The sequence below is a fragment of the Sinocyclocheilus grahami genome, unplaced genomic scaffold (assembly GCF_001515645.1).
Source record: "Sinocyclocheilus grahami isolate Dianchi unplaced genomic scaffold, SAMN03320097.WGS_v1.1 scaffold261.1, whole genome shotgun sequence".
In the NCBI taxonomy this organism is placed as follows: Eukaryota; Metazoa; Chordata; class Actinopteri; order Cypriniformes; family Cyprinidae; genus Sinocyclocheilus; species Sinocyclocheilus grahami.
This window is the reverse complement of record NW_015505440.1, coordinates 13,128-28,436: the sequence shown is the minus strand read 5'-3', so window position 1 is coordinate 28,436 and position 15,309 is coordinate 13,128. Positions and strand designations below refer to the sequence as shown.

Genomic DNA, 15,309 nt, shown 5'->3' with positions numbered 1-15,309 from the left:
CGACCAGCACGGATCAGCTCCAGGAATGACGAAGCGGATATCGTCCTCTTTTGGAAGGCCAAAGAAAGTCGTTTCGCTTTCACAACAAATCACGCAGCGCCTTCATGACATGGCGGCGGCGGCAACAATACTACAGCGAGAATAAAAGTTACGCCTTCTTTCTTTGTGTGAACATTTGGGCGGTGTTATGCAAATCTTCCCACATCGTGACGTAGATATGTGGGGGCGTGTTAGAACAAGCCGTTTTAGGTAGGCGTGGTTGACTCTTTTATAAAGATTATCTCTTTGGATTTGAGACTTTAGTCTTTGCAACTTTACAGATCTTCTTTATGCACCAAGAGCTTGTAACACTCCAAAGAGAAAGGAAAAATTTAAATCGCATAATATGACCCCTTTAAATGACATGTTGAATAACTGTATGTAATATAATCTCACTAATATTAGGCCCTGTTTACACCTGGTAAAATTCTTGTGATTAAATTTCAAAGAGAGGATTGCTGATTTCATCACTTGTTGATAAAGCTAAAAAAAACAACAAAAAATGTCAATGTTTTATATAGAAGTTTCTTATGTTCACCAAGGCTGCATTTATTTGATCAAAATATAGTAAAAAGAGCAATATTGGGAAATAGTATTAAAATTGAACTAATTGTAATTAAAAAATGTAATTTATTACTGTGATGCAAAGCTGAAGTTTCAGAATTTTCCAGTCTTCAGAGTCACATGATCCTTCAGAAATCATTCTAATATGCTGATTTGCTATTCAGGAAACATTTCTTCTTCTTATTATTATCAGTGTTGAAAACAGTTGTACTGATTAATATTTTGTGGAAACCGTGATACTCTAACATTCAAAGGTTTAGAGTCATGTAACACTGAAGACTAGAGTAATGATGCTGACAATAAAATAGAAAAAACTTTTTTTACTGTAATTTAGGTCAAATAAATGCAGCCTTGGTGTGCATAAGAGATCATTTAGAATGTGGTACAGATGGCAGTTCTGCAGTCAAGTGTGCTTTTCAGGTTTTAAATAATGAGTCACGTCACTGCCTAATCACAGCTTATGGGCGATTACAGCGTGATCATTCTATGCTATTGGGTGTTCAAAGTGCTGTTTGCTTTCCCATTGTGTGAGTGATGCTTCTGTAGTCCATGGGTTTTTTATTACAGACCTTTTGCTCGCCATCTTGTTGTGTCTCTGAACTCTGTTACCAGTATCCATTGAACCTCAGGTCAAAGCACAGCAGTATCTAACTAACACACAGAGACTCAGGGCAGCAAATTATGTTGTTCAGACAGAACTGATAATGCTGTCAAAGGTTGCTGTGATGCTGGTTCTCAATCCTGATCATGTAAATACAATTTTAGGGCAAAAACACAGGCATGTTTTTAATCATGTGTTGTTTTTCATGTGCAGCACATGGAATTTCGGAAACACATGAAAGTTGACACCATCCTTACGGAGTGGCAGGTGCCAGAGGTATGACACATTTGTTTCATATCACATTTCATATATAACATATCATTTTTTTTATATATATATTTCTCTGTTGTTCAAATTTGGGATCAGTAACATTGTATTATTTTTGAAAGAACATTATTATGTACACCAAGGCTGTATTTATTTGATCAGAAATACTGTCAAAACAGTATTATTGGTGAATAGTATTTTTTTTAAAGTTATTTATTATATATTCATTAATACAGTATATGGTACAGCTGAATTTTCAGCATCATTACCCCAGTCTTCAGTGTCACACGATCCTTCTGAAATCATTCTAATATGCTGATTTGCTGCTAAAAAAAAAACTGGTATTATTATTATTATCAAAAATGTAAATATTAGATATTTTTATTCTTTTCAATGTAAGAGTTTGCCATTGATTAAAATGTGCAATTTGGATTTGACGTTTTAGTACATTAATCCATAAAACAGGCATGTTTTTTTTACTTCAAGAATAGAACAGGTGGTTTTTGCTACTGTACCTTTAAAGGGATAGTTCACTCAAAAAATTAAATTGGCATCATTTACTCACCCTCATGTTGTTCCAAACCTGTATGAGTTTCTTTCTTCTGTGGAACACAAAAGAAGATATTTTAAAGAATGTTGGGAAACAAAGGGCTGATGGTAGCCATTGACTTCCATAGCATAAAAAAAACACTAGAAGTCAATGGTTAGGTTTGGTTACCAATATTGAAATTATGATGAAATGGCTGACCTGCCCACTCTCATTATAAACATGGTCATTTCTTAATGAACATTTTTTTGTAAGTTAGTAGGTTTCAGTAAATATTGTACGCAGAGTGGGATAGGATTTTTTCAATGTTGATGTTTAGTATATACAAACTCTCCTGTCCCATTTAAGAGATTAATTCTGTGATTTACTCTTGATGTTTATTTTTGTGCTCAGGTAATAGACAAGTATCTGTCTGGTGGGATGTGTGGCCATGATCGTGAAGGGAGCCCGGTCTGGTATGATGTCATCGGACCTTTGGACCCTAAGGGTCTGATGCATTCGGCGTCCAAGCAGGACTTAGTCAAGTCTAAAGTCAGAGACTGTGAGATTCTGCAGAAAGAGTGCGACCTACAGAGCGAACGGGTAGGTGTGCAGCTGTGAGGAAAAACTTTGCAAGTGAATGTAAAAGCATTCAAATCAATTTTTTCCTCCTTTTGAATTTTTTTTAACCATCACCATGTCCCTTTAGGGACTTTGTACAATTGCAAAATATGAAAAAATAATGGCAGTATAATTTGTCATGCAGCCCTATATTGTATATAAAGAATTTTTAAATGAAAATAATCAAAATAAAACACAAACTATGAAATATAATATGTTTACTTGCATGCCATGTGACCATTAACCAACATCAAAATAACCAACTGTTGATATGCAAATAATAATAGTTAAATTATTGAAATGCTATCCTAAATTCTCAGAGTGTACTTCAAATAAATATTTTACATCCGGTTCAGCTGACAAAAATGTTTAGAAACCCTGAACAAAACAAACTGACACAAAATCATGTAATTTATTCTAGACTTATAAACTTTTACTTTCACCAAAGAATAGAGGTTATAATGAACCATATCATGGTTTTATGCATATTTAATAGTTTACGTCTGTTTTCTCTTTCGTCTCTCCCAGTTGGGTAGGAACATTGAGTCCATTACTATGGTCTATGACTGTGAAGGTCTGGGAATGAAGCACTTATATAAGCCTGCTATAGAAACTTATGGAGAGGTGTGTGTTTAAAAAAAAAAAATGTTTATGCGTCTCTATTAATATTTTGTTTGGTTCTTTCAGTTGAATTAGGCTCATATTTATGTCTTTAATGTTTTTTCATAGGTTCTCACTATGTTTGAAGATAACTATCCAGAGGGACTCAAGAGGTTATTTGTCATTAAAGGTCAGTAGTATTTTCGAAACTTATTTCAAACTTCCAAAGTTATTAATTTGGAATATTTTCACACTTAGGAGTTATTTAATAAGCAATACTTATTTTGCATGTCACTGTGATATACCGCTTTTAAAATATCTGAATCTCAAGACTGTTTCTGTTGCAGCACCCAAACTGTTTCCTGTGGCTTACAATCTGGTGAAACATTTTTTGAGTGAGGACACTCGCCGGAAGGTTGTCGTACTGGGATGTAAGAGAACACACATATCTTACTGCACTAATGTCTTTTCAGGGACCCTACGCAGTATGGAAAAGTATGGAATTTGATTTTAGTCATTTCTAGGTCTGGAGAAGTATGGGGGAAAAAAATAGAAGAATACAAAAAATATTTGTGTTTCTAGAACGTTGCCCCCGTTCTGTGTTCTAAAATATAAAATTGGGAATTTCTAAAAATAAATGCATCATACAAGCAGAGTGTTTTTCATGTTGCTTCAGTTTCCTAAAGGAATATTCTGGGTATTCATCTTGATTGTGTGCATACTGTATGTTTGACATTCTATCAGTATTTTTACACAGTATTTGCTCAGAATTCTTAAAACAATAGAAACAGAAAGGCTGTAGGTAGTTTTTTGAATTGATGCTAGGAGGAACAGACCAAACCAGCAAGATTATTGTACAATGCTTGTGCCGTTCAGACAAACTGGCATTGTCAGTGACTATTTTATACCCTCTAGCTCGCTTGCCAAACTTCCATTTGAATTATTTGCTGTAAGTGTGTTTCCTGTTTTTGTTTGTAACTGCTGAGCGTCAAAATTCTCAACAGAAGCTTCTGTTTCTGTCTTGTTAGCAAACTGGCTGGAGGTTTTACAGAAATACATCGACCCTGAGGAGCTCCCAGCATACTATGGAGGCAAACTGACTGACCCTGATGGTGACCCCAGATGTAGAACCAGGGTGAGTAAAAAACGAAGGGCACACATCATTCTGAGTGACATTGGCTTGCTAACGAGCTAATGTTCAGGTGTAACTACAGTTATTTTTTCTTTAGTCAAAATTGAATGGCACTTAAGATATTAAGTAGGGATGCAAGATCTTGGATTTTGCCGATATCCGATAATGCGATAATTTTCAACTCATTTTGGCCGATGCCGATACGATATATAATTATTTTAAATGTTGGTTAGTTTTTAACTAACTTATTTGTTAGAATTACATAAACAATAATACAGTTCTTTTATAATGACAGTACATTGAATATTTGAAAATAACTATAAATAAACTATATATTAATCACTGCATTTTTTTTTCTTCAGAGAGATGCAGTGGTAACCTTAACATTTTATTTTATGATTTTGCATTTGTAAATGGTCTAAAGCAAAAGAGTTGTAAAAATTCTGAAAATCTTTTAGAGCTCATAATTTGTTAAAAAAATATAACATATTACACATTAATGAATAAATCAGTAGGTATATATAAAATTATTTAATTTAAGTGTCTTGTTTGTGATTTTTTAAATTTTTTTTGTTCATGTCAGAAGCTATAGCTTACCTTTAAATCAAAACATACTCATGATTTTATGGCCTCAATTACTGCTTTATTTAATCAGAAACACAGTCTAAATATTATTTGTGTATTTTGCTTTCATTTTATTAGGAGTAGGCCAACAGCGCCCCCTACGGAATTAAAACTCCTTACTGAGCGGGCATTAGGACCCGGGGGAGGCTGCCTCTGCTGCATGTGCTAGTGTTTATTCCATATACCAAATGCGTACGTGTATTCTCAGTTTAAATGCAGCGATCCAAAACACTGAATCCAATCACCATTGACGTGATCTAATTGCACTGTTGACATGATCTAATCGCTAGCACACCCTGAGCACATGTGAGTTAATGTATTCCTCTTATCGGCAAGAGATATCGGCATAATTTTTCATATCGGGCCAATGCCGATATTTACATTTAAAGCCATTATCAGCCGATTTCGATATTGGTCCGATAATATCATGCATCCCTAATATTAAGGAAGCTGCGAAATCCACATGAGAATTAGTCAGCAGTTTCTGTTTAACCTTGAGGTCTAACCCATGTGCAAAACCGATTTTCTCGATTGACATTTCTCTGTCTGATACTTTACTCTGAAATCAGCATTGAAGTAATGTAGGATTCTTGATTTTAGAAATTTAAAGAATTTGAGTTTGATTGTTTATTGAACTGTTTACATCTGTGCTGAACTGCACTCAGATCACCTGTATAAAATATCGAGAGGTTTCAGAGAATGCATTTGAAGTTAAAGGGGTCATGAATTGAGAAACAAAAGTTCCCTTGATCTTTTGACATATAAGAGGTTAATGTACTATTAAAGACATCCTGTAAGTTTCAGAACTCAAACCTAAAAACAGCTTATATTGAAGGCAATCTGCCACAACAACAGCTTGTGGAATGTACGACTCTATGATGTAATAGTGTGTATAAGCACCGCCTCCACAGAAGAATATCAATGCCTGCTTCGACATCACTGCCTGTTTAGCCCCGCCCACTGATTCACGCATGTAGTGTGAATAACGAGAAAGGCAAACGCAGGTCTGCGCAGAAACCAAACGATAAACCAAGCGCGAATTCGTTTACAAATAAGGCAGAATTTGACATGGGATTTTCAAAAAGATTGAAACTGAAAGATGGTGCTATGCCGACTATATTGGATCCGTGATAACATTATAAGTGGCCCTCAGAGAACAGTACAAAATAAAAGCAGTTCATGACCCCTTTAAGATAATTTTTAAACCGTTATGTTTATATTTGCGACTTTTTATCTCACAGTTCAGCCTTTTCTTTCTTGCAAGTCTGACCATTTTTCTCAGTATTCTAAGTCTGCATCTCGCAATTTAGTTTTTTTGTTTCTGCCCTAAAAAAAAAATAAAACGGGTAGTTGCATCTTTTCATCTCACACAATGTTTTTCTTGCAAATGTGAGTTAACATGCTATTCTGACTTTTTCGCCCTCAGTTTATATCTCGCAATTCTCAGAAGTTCAATAAAAAAAGTCTGAATGTTAAGATATAAACTCAGAATTGCAAGCAAAAAGGTCTAAATTGTTAGATAAAAAACCACAGTTACCTTTTTTTTAATTCCATGGCAGGAATGATCTTCCATAGTTAAGTAAATATTTAATTATTTATATAAAACAAACAGGTTAATTGTACAGTGTCTATACAGGGTCCAAATTTAACCACCAGCCATCAAAATGTGACAAAAAATTTGCTGGACAGTTTTTTTTTTTAAATTTGCAAATAAATCATGGTCTAATTCACAGTGAAGTATAAAAGAATAGTCAGAGATGTTAGCAAATCAAATCATGAAGATACAGTTGGAGTAGTAAAAAACCTCAGTGGAAAATTTACCATCAGCAGTTTAGCAGTTTTTTTCTTGTAATCGCAACTCTGGATCTTCATTTGGGGATACAGTCTTGCTGTTAAACCACCGAAATATAAATATGAGGAACAAGATCACAGTTTCATGACAACTGGCATCACAAAGTTTCACGTGCTTGTATATGATGCTATAAGAGACATCACGATCTGCTACAAATATATTAGGGAAATAGCTTAATAATTCCAATTACCAAATGTAAGTTTTAGGAAGTAATGCAAAATACAGTTTCATAGCCAAAAGTTTATTTTGGACTATTTGTATGCTGTTCGTTTCGTGTTCATCTTCATCGTGTCATAGAAAGATGCTTCACAATTTGAACCTTCTGTGGTCAGCGCTTATTGTTTTGAAGTATATTTTTAATATGAATTTAATTCAGATTTTATTATTGGTTTTGTATTATTTAATAGTATATTGACATCAGCGTTTGTCTTGACATGCTTTCCTTTTCAGTTTATGAAACAATGATGTGAAGTTTTTCAGTCCACCTGGTCTCTCCCTGCTAAACGCTCTGTGATGCTTAGTTTAACATCTTAAATTTTGCATATTCGCCTATTTAGTTATATAGAGCGCCTATAGAGCTTCCAACTTCCAATCCTACTGCCATTATACCAACATAATTTAGCAATACCAGGAAATATAGTATAAGAACATAGTCAACCTGTTGCCTCTGACAGCCTGCTTATAGATGTATTTTTAGTCTCCCAAAGCAACAGAGGAGTGAAATAGCTGTTGTTTATCTATATCAGTTTATGCTTGCATAACATTTTAAACTTCATTGTGATACGCTTGATGCCATGTGGTGTAATCTGGACAAGAGCCTGTTGGATTGCTCCATTGCATAGGCTGATTACTCGGTTGATCAGCTGTCAAGGTTGCAGCTTTGGAGCACATGACATGACTAATCTTCCCCTCCAATCTGTCTAAGCATTGTGGATATGATTCTGTTTGTGATAAATCCTGAATGTGTAGCGCAAAGGGCTGTTATGACAGTGGCACTGGCACTTTAAAAGCACCCTGTCAAACCGACATAAAGTACATATTTAACCCTCTGGTATTCCTCACTTAGGGGTCACACTTGGGCCGCTTGTCATTATATCACTTGCTCACCAATGGATCCTCTGTAGTGAATGGGTGCCGTCAGAATGAGAGTCCAAACAGCTGATAAAAACATCACAATATTCTGCAAGCAATCCACATGACAGCAGTCCATCAATTAATGTGTTGTGAAATTAAAAGCTGCATGTTTGTGAGACAAATTCCATTATTAAGATGTTTTTAACTTCTAACCATTGCTAGCTTATATATTATATTATACCTCTATCTATAATATTGCTTGAGGTTGAGTAAATGTTCAGTACATTTTTATTTTTAAAACTTTTCTTTTAAAACCGTGATATAGTTTTGTGTTCATGAAAAGTGCCAGAAAAACCACCAAGTTCTGTAGCATTCCGATAACTTAAACATTTTTTTAAAAATGTGTAACATTCAAATTCTTCGATCTGAAATGACCAAAGGCCACCAGAGGGTTACATTTCTATTTCCAAAAATAATTCTGTGCCAGTGCACGTGTAGGATTTAAAACATAAATCACATTCACAGTTCTGAACTGAGGCGTTTTGTGTCTGTATGTAGATACACAGGTAAAGCTGCTGCCCCCTTCAGGAGCGGAAGTGCTAAAAAGACCTCAGAAGACTTTGGGAACATTCAAAGTGGATGGATATTTAGTTACTTAGTTACACATATTTGTAAAACTGTAATCCTTGGAGTCATTGTTGGACTGTGATATCGCACAAGTCAAATAAATGTTAGTTTTCTGTGTTTAAGGCTAGAGAGCTGAAGATAGAAGTTGTTTATTTTGTTTTAGAGACAGTTAGAGTGCTTGTTTTCTCTCTGGTGTGACATATGGACGGCAATTTCCTTACCTATTAAAACTGTAACTAAGTTTAAAGAAAACCAGAGCACTTCCTTCATGGGAAAATCGCTAAAGGGAAATGGATGCAAGTCCACAAGAAAGATCTGTTTATACTAATGAGCACAGATGGAGTCATTGCATGTTTGAATGACATGTCGAGACTTACGCAAATCGCAGAACAACAGGCTTCTATTGGAATGTCTTTACGCAAGGATGTTTTATGGAGTGAGTGATAAGATTGTGTCTAAATCCCAATTCACGTCCTTATATGTGCTTTTGAGTATTTAAAGGGTCATGAAACCCCCCGTTTCAGCACTGGTTAGTTCTCGCCACAGTTTTAAAAAATGCTAAAAAAGTGGGCATGGAGCGGAGGAGGGGGGGAGAGGGGAGACAGACAACACACACACAGCTTAGCGTTCTGACAGTTTCATTTCGCTCCCATCGAGTTAAAAACACAAATAAATGCACAGCCATTTGCACTCTGCATTGAAAACATATATGAATTGCACCTCTGAGAACTTTTAAGTCTTATTCTGTGGCGATTATATAAGCCTTTTGACGGGTTGTGTCATGGAGCTGTAAAAACTGTTATGCTCACCAACAGTGTTGGGGGTAACTCATTACAAGTAACGCGAGTTACGTAATCAGATTATTTTTTCAAATAACTAGTAAAGTAACGCATTACTTTTTAATTTAGAAGAGAATCTCGGAGTTACTTTTTCAATTGAGTAATGCAAGTTACTTTTTTTTTCTCAATGTATTGATTGACAGCTCTCCTGTCCCCATGTTGAGAGAAATCAGATGTTACTGTAGTTCTAATATAAATATGAATATGCATTAATTCATCTCACTCACAAAAAAAACAAAACAGATTCAGTATTCCTCAAAATTAATAAAAATAATGCAACTCAGAATATGACGCAAACCTGCAATAATTAAATGTTAAACAACACAAATATATTTTATGTATTTAATCCCATTCTATTTGCTTCTGACCTTCGATGATCCAGTTCAACCATACTAATAAGCAAAAATTACTCAAACATTTGTGTCTTTTTTTTATTGCTGAAGTGTGTTGAAATTTCTTCTTCTGTATTCTACTTTACTTTCCCTTCAGCCTGAGGCTTATTCATTTCACTTTTGGTGTGAAAAGGCTTTTATATTTGCCAAAAATATTACTTTTTTTATTTTAAAAACAAACAAGCAAGCCCTGTCCAGATTTAAAAAGTAACGCAAAAGTAACGTGTAACATTACTTTCTATAAAAAGTAACTAAGTAACGTAATTAGTTACTTTTTTATGGAGTAACGCAATATTGTAATGCATTACTTTTAAAAGTAACTTTCCCCAACACTGCTCACCAAGTGAATTAATCGCGTTTGTGCCGAACTCTTATTACAAAGCAAAAATAAACACTCTTCTTCGATTCATGAACGTTTCTCTCAGTTAATGTGTACGATGTCATCTCACAGTCTGAAACGTCTGTCATAGCAAATCAACACATGCTGTTGTGAATAATTAAGAGAAGCGTCTTCTCATAGGATAAGAACAGGTAGTCTCATGAATAATTCAATAAACACCGACGCGTCATCGTTGTACTATATTCCATTGCCACGTCACAAATTGTGACGTCAACACAATGTAGATTTTAAACACGGAAGATGAAAATAGCGCAAAAAAGCTTAAAAATAACCAGTTTTCTCCAACAGTTAAAATGATCAGATGCTAACATTGTCTTCTATGATGGGCAATGCAAACACCTCTGCTAATCTCAGAAAAAGTAGTCTGGGGTTTCATGACCCTTTAAAGAGAATCTATGCGAGTGTTAGCATCTAAATGTATTCCTATGATGTTTTAGCAGCCATTACTCCAGTCTTCAGTATCCTTCAGAAATGTGATGTTCAAGAAACATTTCTTCTTATTATAACAGTTGAAAACAGTTGTGATACATTTTAGCATTCTTTGATGAATAGAAAGATTTTTTTTTTTTAAGCATTTAATTAAAATAGAAACTTTTACTGTTTTGGAAATCATAACATTATACTTTCTTACTGTCGATTTTGATCAATTTAATGTTAAATAAGTGGTTTTTTTGCACTAATCTTGGCTACCATTGAATGTATAGTATGTGAATTGGGATGTTGAGTCATTTAATATGCACAATTGTCTGTGATTTTGAGTATCTACATTTGTTTCTGTGTATGAAAATAATAATGTGCATAATTTTGAGTGACGCACCATTTCTCAAACATCATCTTTATATTTGAGTCTGTGACTCCAGACAACGTGACCTTAAAGGCCCATTCACACCAAGCACGATAACTATAAAAATAACGATAAAGATATAGTTCTAAAAATCGTTCTCAATATTAAAGAATAGCATAGTTCACACCACAACTATAACGATAACGATACAGAGGAACGATATCGTTGTGATCACTTTCAAAACGATTTTTTTCCAGCTGATGAACGATAAAACACTGACAGCCAATCAGAATCCATCCTGCTTTAACGAGCGCAAGAATTTAAAGCGGCAGACACATGTGCGCTTAGAATAAACAGACGATATCGTTCGCTGGTGTGGACGCTAATATAGTTATCTTTATAGTTATCGTTCTTGGTGTGAACGGGGCTTAACTCTTTATAAAGTGTCTGATGTTAATGTTGTCAAGTTGTTTGTTTTCTTATTGTATTTAGTGATAATTTAAACTCTTTATTTCTGTATGTTTCTGGATTTTAAGCTTTTGAAAATAAATAGACATGCACGCATCTGCAGGCTGTGATCTTCCAACGTTTTTCTCTTCAAGCTTCAGAGTAGAATACTCAGCCTATATGTAGGATAATCAGTCTTAAACGTTACATGTAAAGGCAGTTTGTGTTCCTTATTAAAAGCCACTTCAATTTGGGCTCCTTTCCTGTCTGTTTTTTTCCTTCTGTTTTCTTATTTTCCATAAAATGCTTTACTAACATTAAAATGTCAGGCGTTTTTCTTTTGCACTCACGATGCTAATGTAAGTGTCATCCTCCTTTGTTTTTGTTTTTTTTGCATTTTCAATTCTGATTATTACCAACTCTTCTCAGCTAAGCACGTTAAAAGACAGTTTCTGTGTGTTTGTTTTCAGATTACATTCGGATCAGAGATTCCCAAGACCTACTATGTTCGAGACTCCATTAAAGTGGACTATGATCAGTCTGTGACTATTGGCCGTGGCTCATCTCATCAGGTGGAATATGAGCTACTTGCACCAAACTGTGCGCTAAGGTGAGCAATCTGAGGAATGTTTCTTTTTTTCTAATACTAATACAACACAAAAACACTTTCTGAAACTGGTAATAGACATGGGAGTTTGCCATGAAGCAGTCAGTGATCATGACATCAAAGGTGCAGTAAACATTCTTTTTGGAAAACTATGCATAAAACTTTAGCTACCATAACCTTATATGCCAAACTAGCTAACCAGCAACACTCTCTGCATGGGACGTGCATTTGGGTTTACTAGCATTGGGTTGGAAAGGCCTGGGTTTGGATATGATTTTGTGGTCTTAATTTGATTACATTGACAAAACATTAAAAACACTTTTAGCAACATTTTATTAAAGGGGACATGAACTGAGAAACCAAAATTCCCTTGATCTTTTGACATATAAGAGGTCTTTGTATTATAAAAACATCTTGTAAGTTTCAGAACTCAAAAACTTTGTCATTAGTCTAAAAACAGCTTATATTGAAGGCAGTCTGCCAAAGCGACAGCTTTTGGAACGTTCTACTCTATGATGTAATAGTGTGGATAAGCACCGCCTCCGCAGAAGATCAACACCTGCTTCTACATCACTGCTTGTTTAGCCCCGCCCACCGATTCGCACATGTAGTGTTTATGAGAGAGTTGTTGATATTCGTTTTTGACCTAAATCACAGCTGCGTCCATCTATGAGGAATGTACGCTGTCAAACATACACAACTATTAGCCAATCGTAGCAGTGGGCGGAGTCCACAATCCGCCACGCCTATTCAAACAGAGCATTCTGATGAGGGGGGTTACAGGACAGGACAGAAAATAGCCTATTACTTCTAAATTATTATGTTTTTTTTTTTATGTAAAATTTTTTATAACATTATAAGTAGACCTCAGAGAGCAGTACAATGCAAAAAACAAAGGCGGTTTAATTTAATTAAATATGAACCTTTTGACCTATTGAATAATAATACAATGTTATAAATGATTAATTATTGGGGTTTATTCATCATATTCAGTATGTGAGAATAGACATCGCAGGAACTCAGTCTATGTGTGATGCTCTACTCTCTTCTTCAGATGGCAGTTCACCTGTGATGGTGCTGACATAGGTTTCGGTGTCTATAAGAAGACGAAGATGGGAGAGTGGATGAAGGCCAGTGAAATGAAGGAAATTGTGCCAAATCAGCGTTACAACGCACACCTGGTACCCGAGGACGGATCCCTCACCTGCCCAGAACCAGGAGTGTGTAAGTACAGACTTAAAAGGCTTTATTTTATATCACCAATTGAGATGAACATTAAACGTGCATGTGGATTTACTGAATTTTGTTTTATTCAGACGTACTGCGATTTGACAACACATACAGCATCTTCCAGTCCAAAACGGTCAGCTTCACAGTGGAGGTTCTCCTACCTAGTCAAGTCAACCAATCAGAACGTTAGAAATGCAGGCAACTAGCAAGCAGACAATAAATTGAGATTATGAAACTGTTTGGAAACACTTGCTCTGAAGCATAACAAACTCATGACAACTTATACAGTATATCTGCTGTACTATAAAAGGAAAATATTATAATAATGCTGCCCTCGATAAGGAGAGTATGTACATTAATTGAACTGACTAATAACTGCATTCAAACGGTGGGATGAAATGTACTCTTCAGTGATCGATGTGCAATGACAGACTGTTTCGTTCACCGATATATCTGGATCCTGACTTCGATGCCAGTGTGATTCTTTACATTTGTTTCTCTAAGATGAAGCTGTTATCAAGTTGATTTATCATATATTAATGAAGTGTTGAGCTTATCAGTGAGCTGTGGTTTATCAAGTGTAACAGTGTTGCAAATTACTAGACTGAAACTGTCTTGGTATGCATTATTTGAGCTTGCGTGATTCATGTTCTTTATCTGTTTAGTTCCTTTTGATCATGAATTCATTTAGATAGTGAATTCAGATTAGCCTGCACAGTTTTCTCTCAGAATGTGGTTTGAGGTTAAATTATTACCTACTTTTATGTTGTTGACGCACACAAATCTGTGAACCTTTTGAAATATTTTGTTTACAAAGAGCATTTGACTTGATACGGAGTATGATGTCGACATGTCATGGGTAGTTTGCGGGGTTTTTTTAAATACTTTTTTATTTATTTAACTAATTGATGTAAACTTTTCAGAGTAAGATTTTATACCTCAGGTCCTTGTGTTTACAGTAACAGTGCCTGTATTTGGTTCCAGCAACATGCATCTGTTCTGTAAGTGACCGCATTGCATTTTGTCTGATTTGTCTCTATTGATTCTGTAATATTAATGTAATTTATAAGTGATATTGTATTGATTTTGATGAATTAACTAATTAAATATATACATTTCAATAGCAAAAACAATCTGTTTTCATGTCTTTCTGACCTATATTTATGCATACTTTTAAACGAGTGTCTAACATTCAGTTCCCATGCACAGACTACTCTAAAAAAAATTTTTATGAATGTGTGATGTACAGTAGTTGTATTAATGGATGGTTGATTCCTGTCTGATGGCTCCATCTGTTGGTGAAGCATGTAAATTCTTTATAATGAGGTCAGTTACATCTTTGACCATTAGAAGAAGGTGCCATTAAAATGGAAATCTTATAATACAAGCACGTTCACGCACATAGACACTCAATTTAAATTGTAATAATATTTCACAATATTAGTGTGAATAGTTATTAGTTTGTACTTTCATTTTTGATAAAAAAATAAATACAGCTTTGGTGAGCATACCAGACTACTACTTCTTTTCTCCGTTTAAGTTTGGAAGTCTTTGTGGTGCTTACACAGTAATCTATTATATTAATTAAAAAATAAGAAGAAAATAACAACGGCTCTTAAGCCCCTTTTCAAAAATACAATAAAAACATTACTATTGTGAACTTCACAAGTTACGTAAAAAGCCACATTGGTCTAATCTGAATATGAAAAGTAAGATCGATTACTACTTTTACTGCTAAAAGTTCTAAAACTATAGTTGGTCAAATTGGTTCTTGGTCTTAACACTTGTCAATGTTTATGCAACTGGCATCTGTGCTGAATTTTCAGTCTAATCTAATTAGTTCTGTTAAACGATTAATCGTGATTAATCACATCCAAAATAAACGTTTTTGTTTACATATGTGTGAGTAGCCTACTGTGTATATATATATATATATATATATATATACACGAGTAAATACATGTAAATATTTTGTATTTATACATAATAAATATACATAGTACACACACATATATGAAGTAAACAAAAACTTGTATTTTGGATGCGATTAATCACGATTAATCGTTTAACAGCGCACTAAATC

The 15,309-nt window shown here is 34.7% G+C and overlaps 1 protein-coding gene across 1 annotated transcript in view; it reads left to right on the top strand.

The window, feature by feature from the left end:
* LOC107599126 (SEC14-like protein 2) overlaps positions 1 to 14,254 on the top strand; it is a 24,220-nt gene extending 9,966 nt beyond the window's left edge. Inside the window, exons 3-11 of the mRNA XM_016290622.1 lie at positions 1,418 to 1,480; positions 2,412 to 2,600; positions 3,147 to 3,242; positions 3,348 to 3,408; positions 3,566 to 3,649; positions 4,247 to 4,353; positions 11,860 to 11,999; positions 13,051 to 13,220; positions 13,313 to 14,254. Of these exons, the coding sequence (XP_016146108.1) occupies positions 1,418 to 1,480; positions 2,412 to 2,600; positions 3,147 to 3,242; positions 3,348 to 3,408; positions 3,566 to 3,649; positions 4,247 to 4,353; positions 11,860 to 11,999; positions 13,051 to 13,220; positions 13,313 to 13,416 (1,014 nt within the window). The 3' untranslated portion in view covers positions 13,417 to 14,254. The remainder of the gene's footprint in view (positions 1 to 1,417; positions 1,481 to 2,411; positions 2,601 to 3,146; positions 3,243 to 3,347; positions 3,409 to 3,565; positions 3,650 to 4,246; positions 4,354 to 11,859; positions 12,000 to 13,050; positions 13,221 to 13,312) is intronic.
* Positions 14,255 to 15,309: the final 1,055 nt, after the last annotated feature.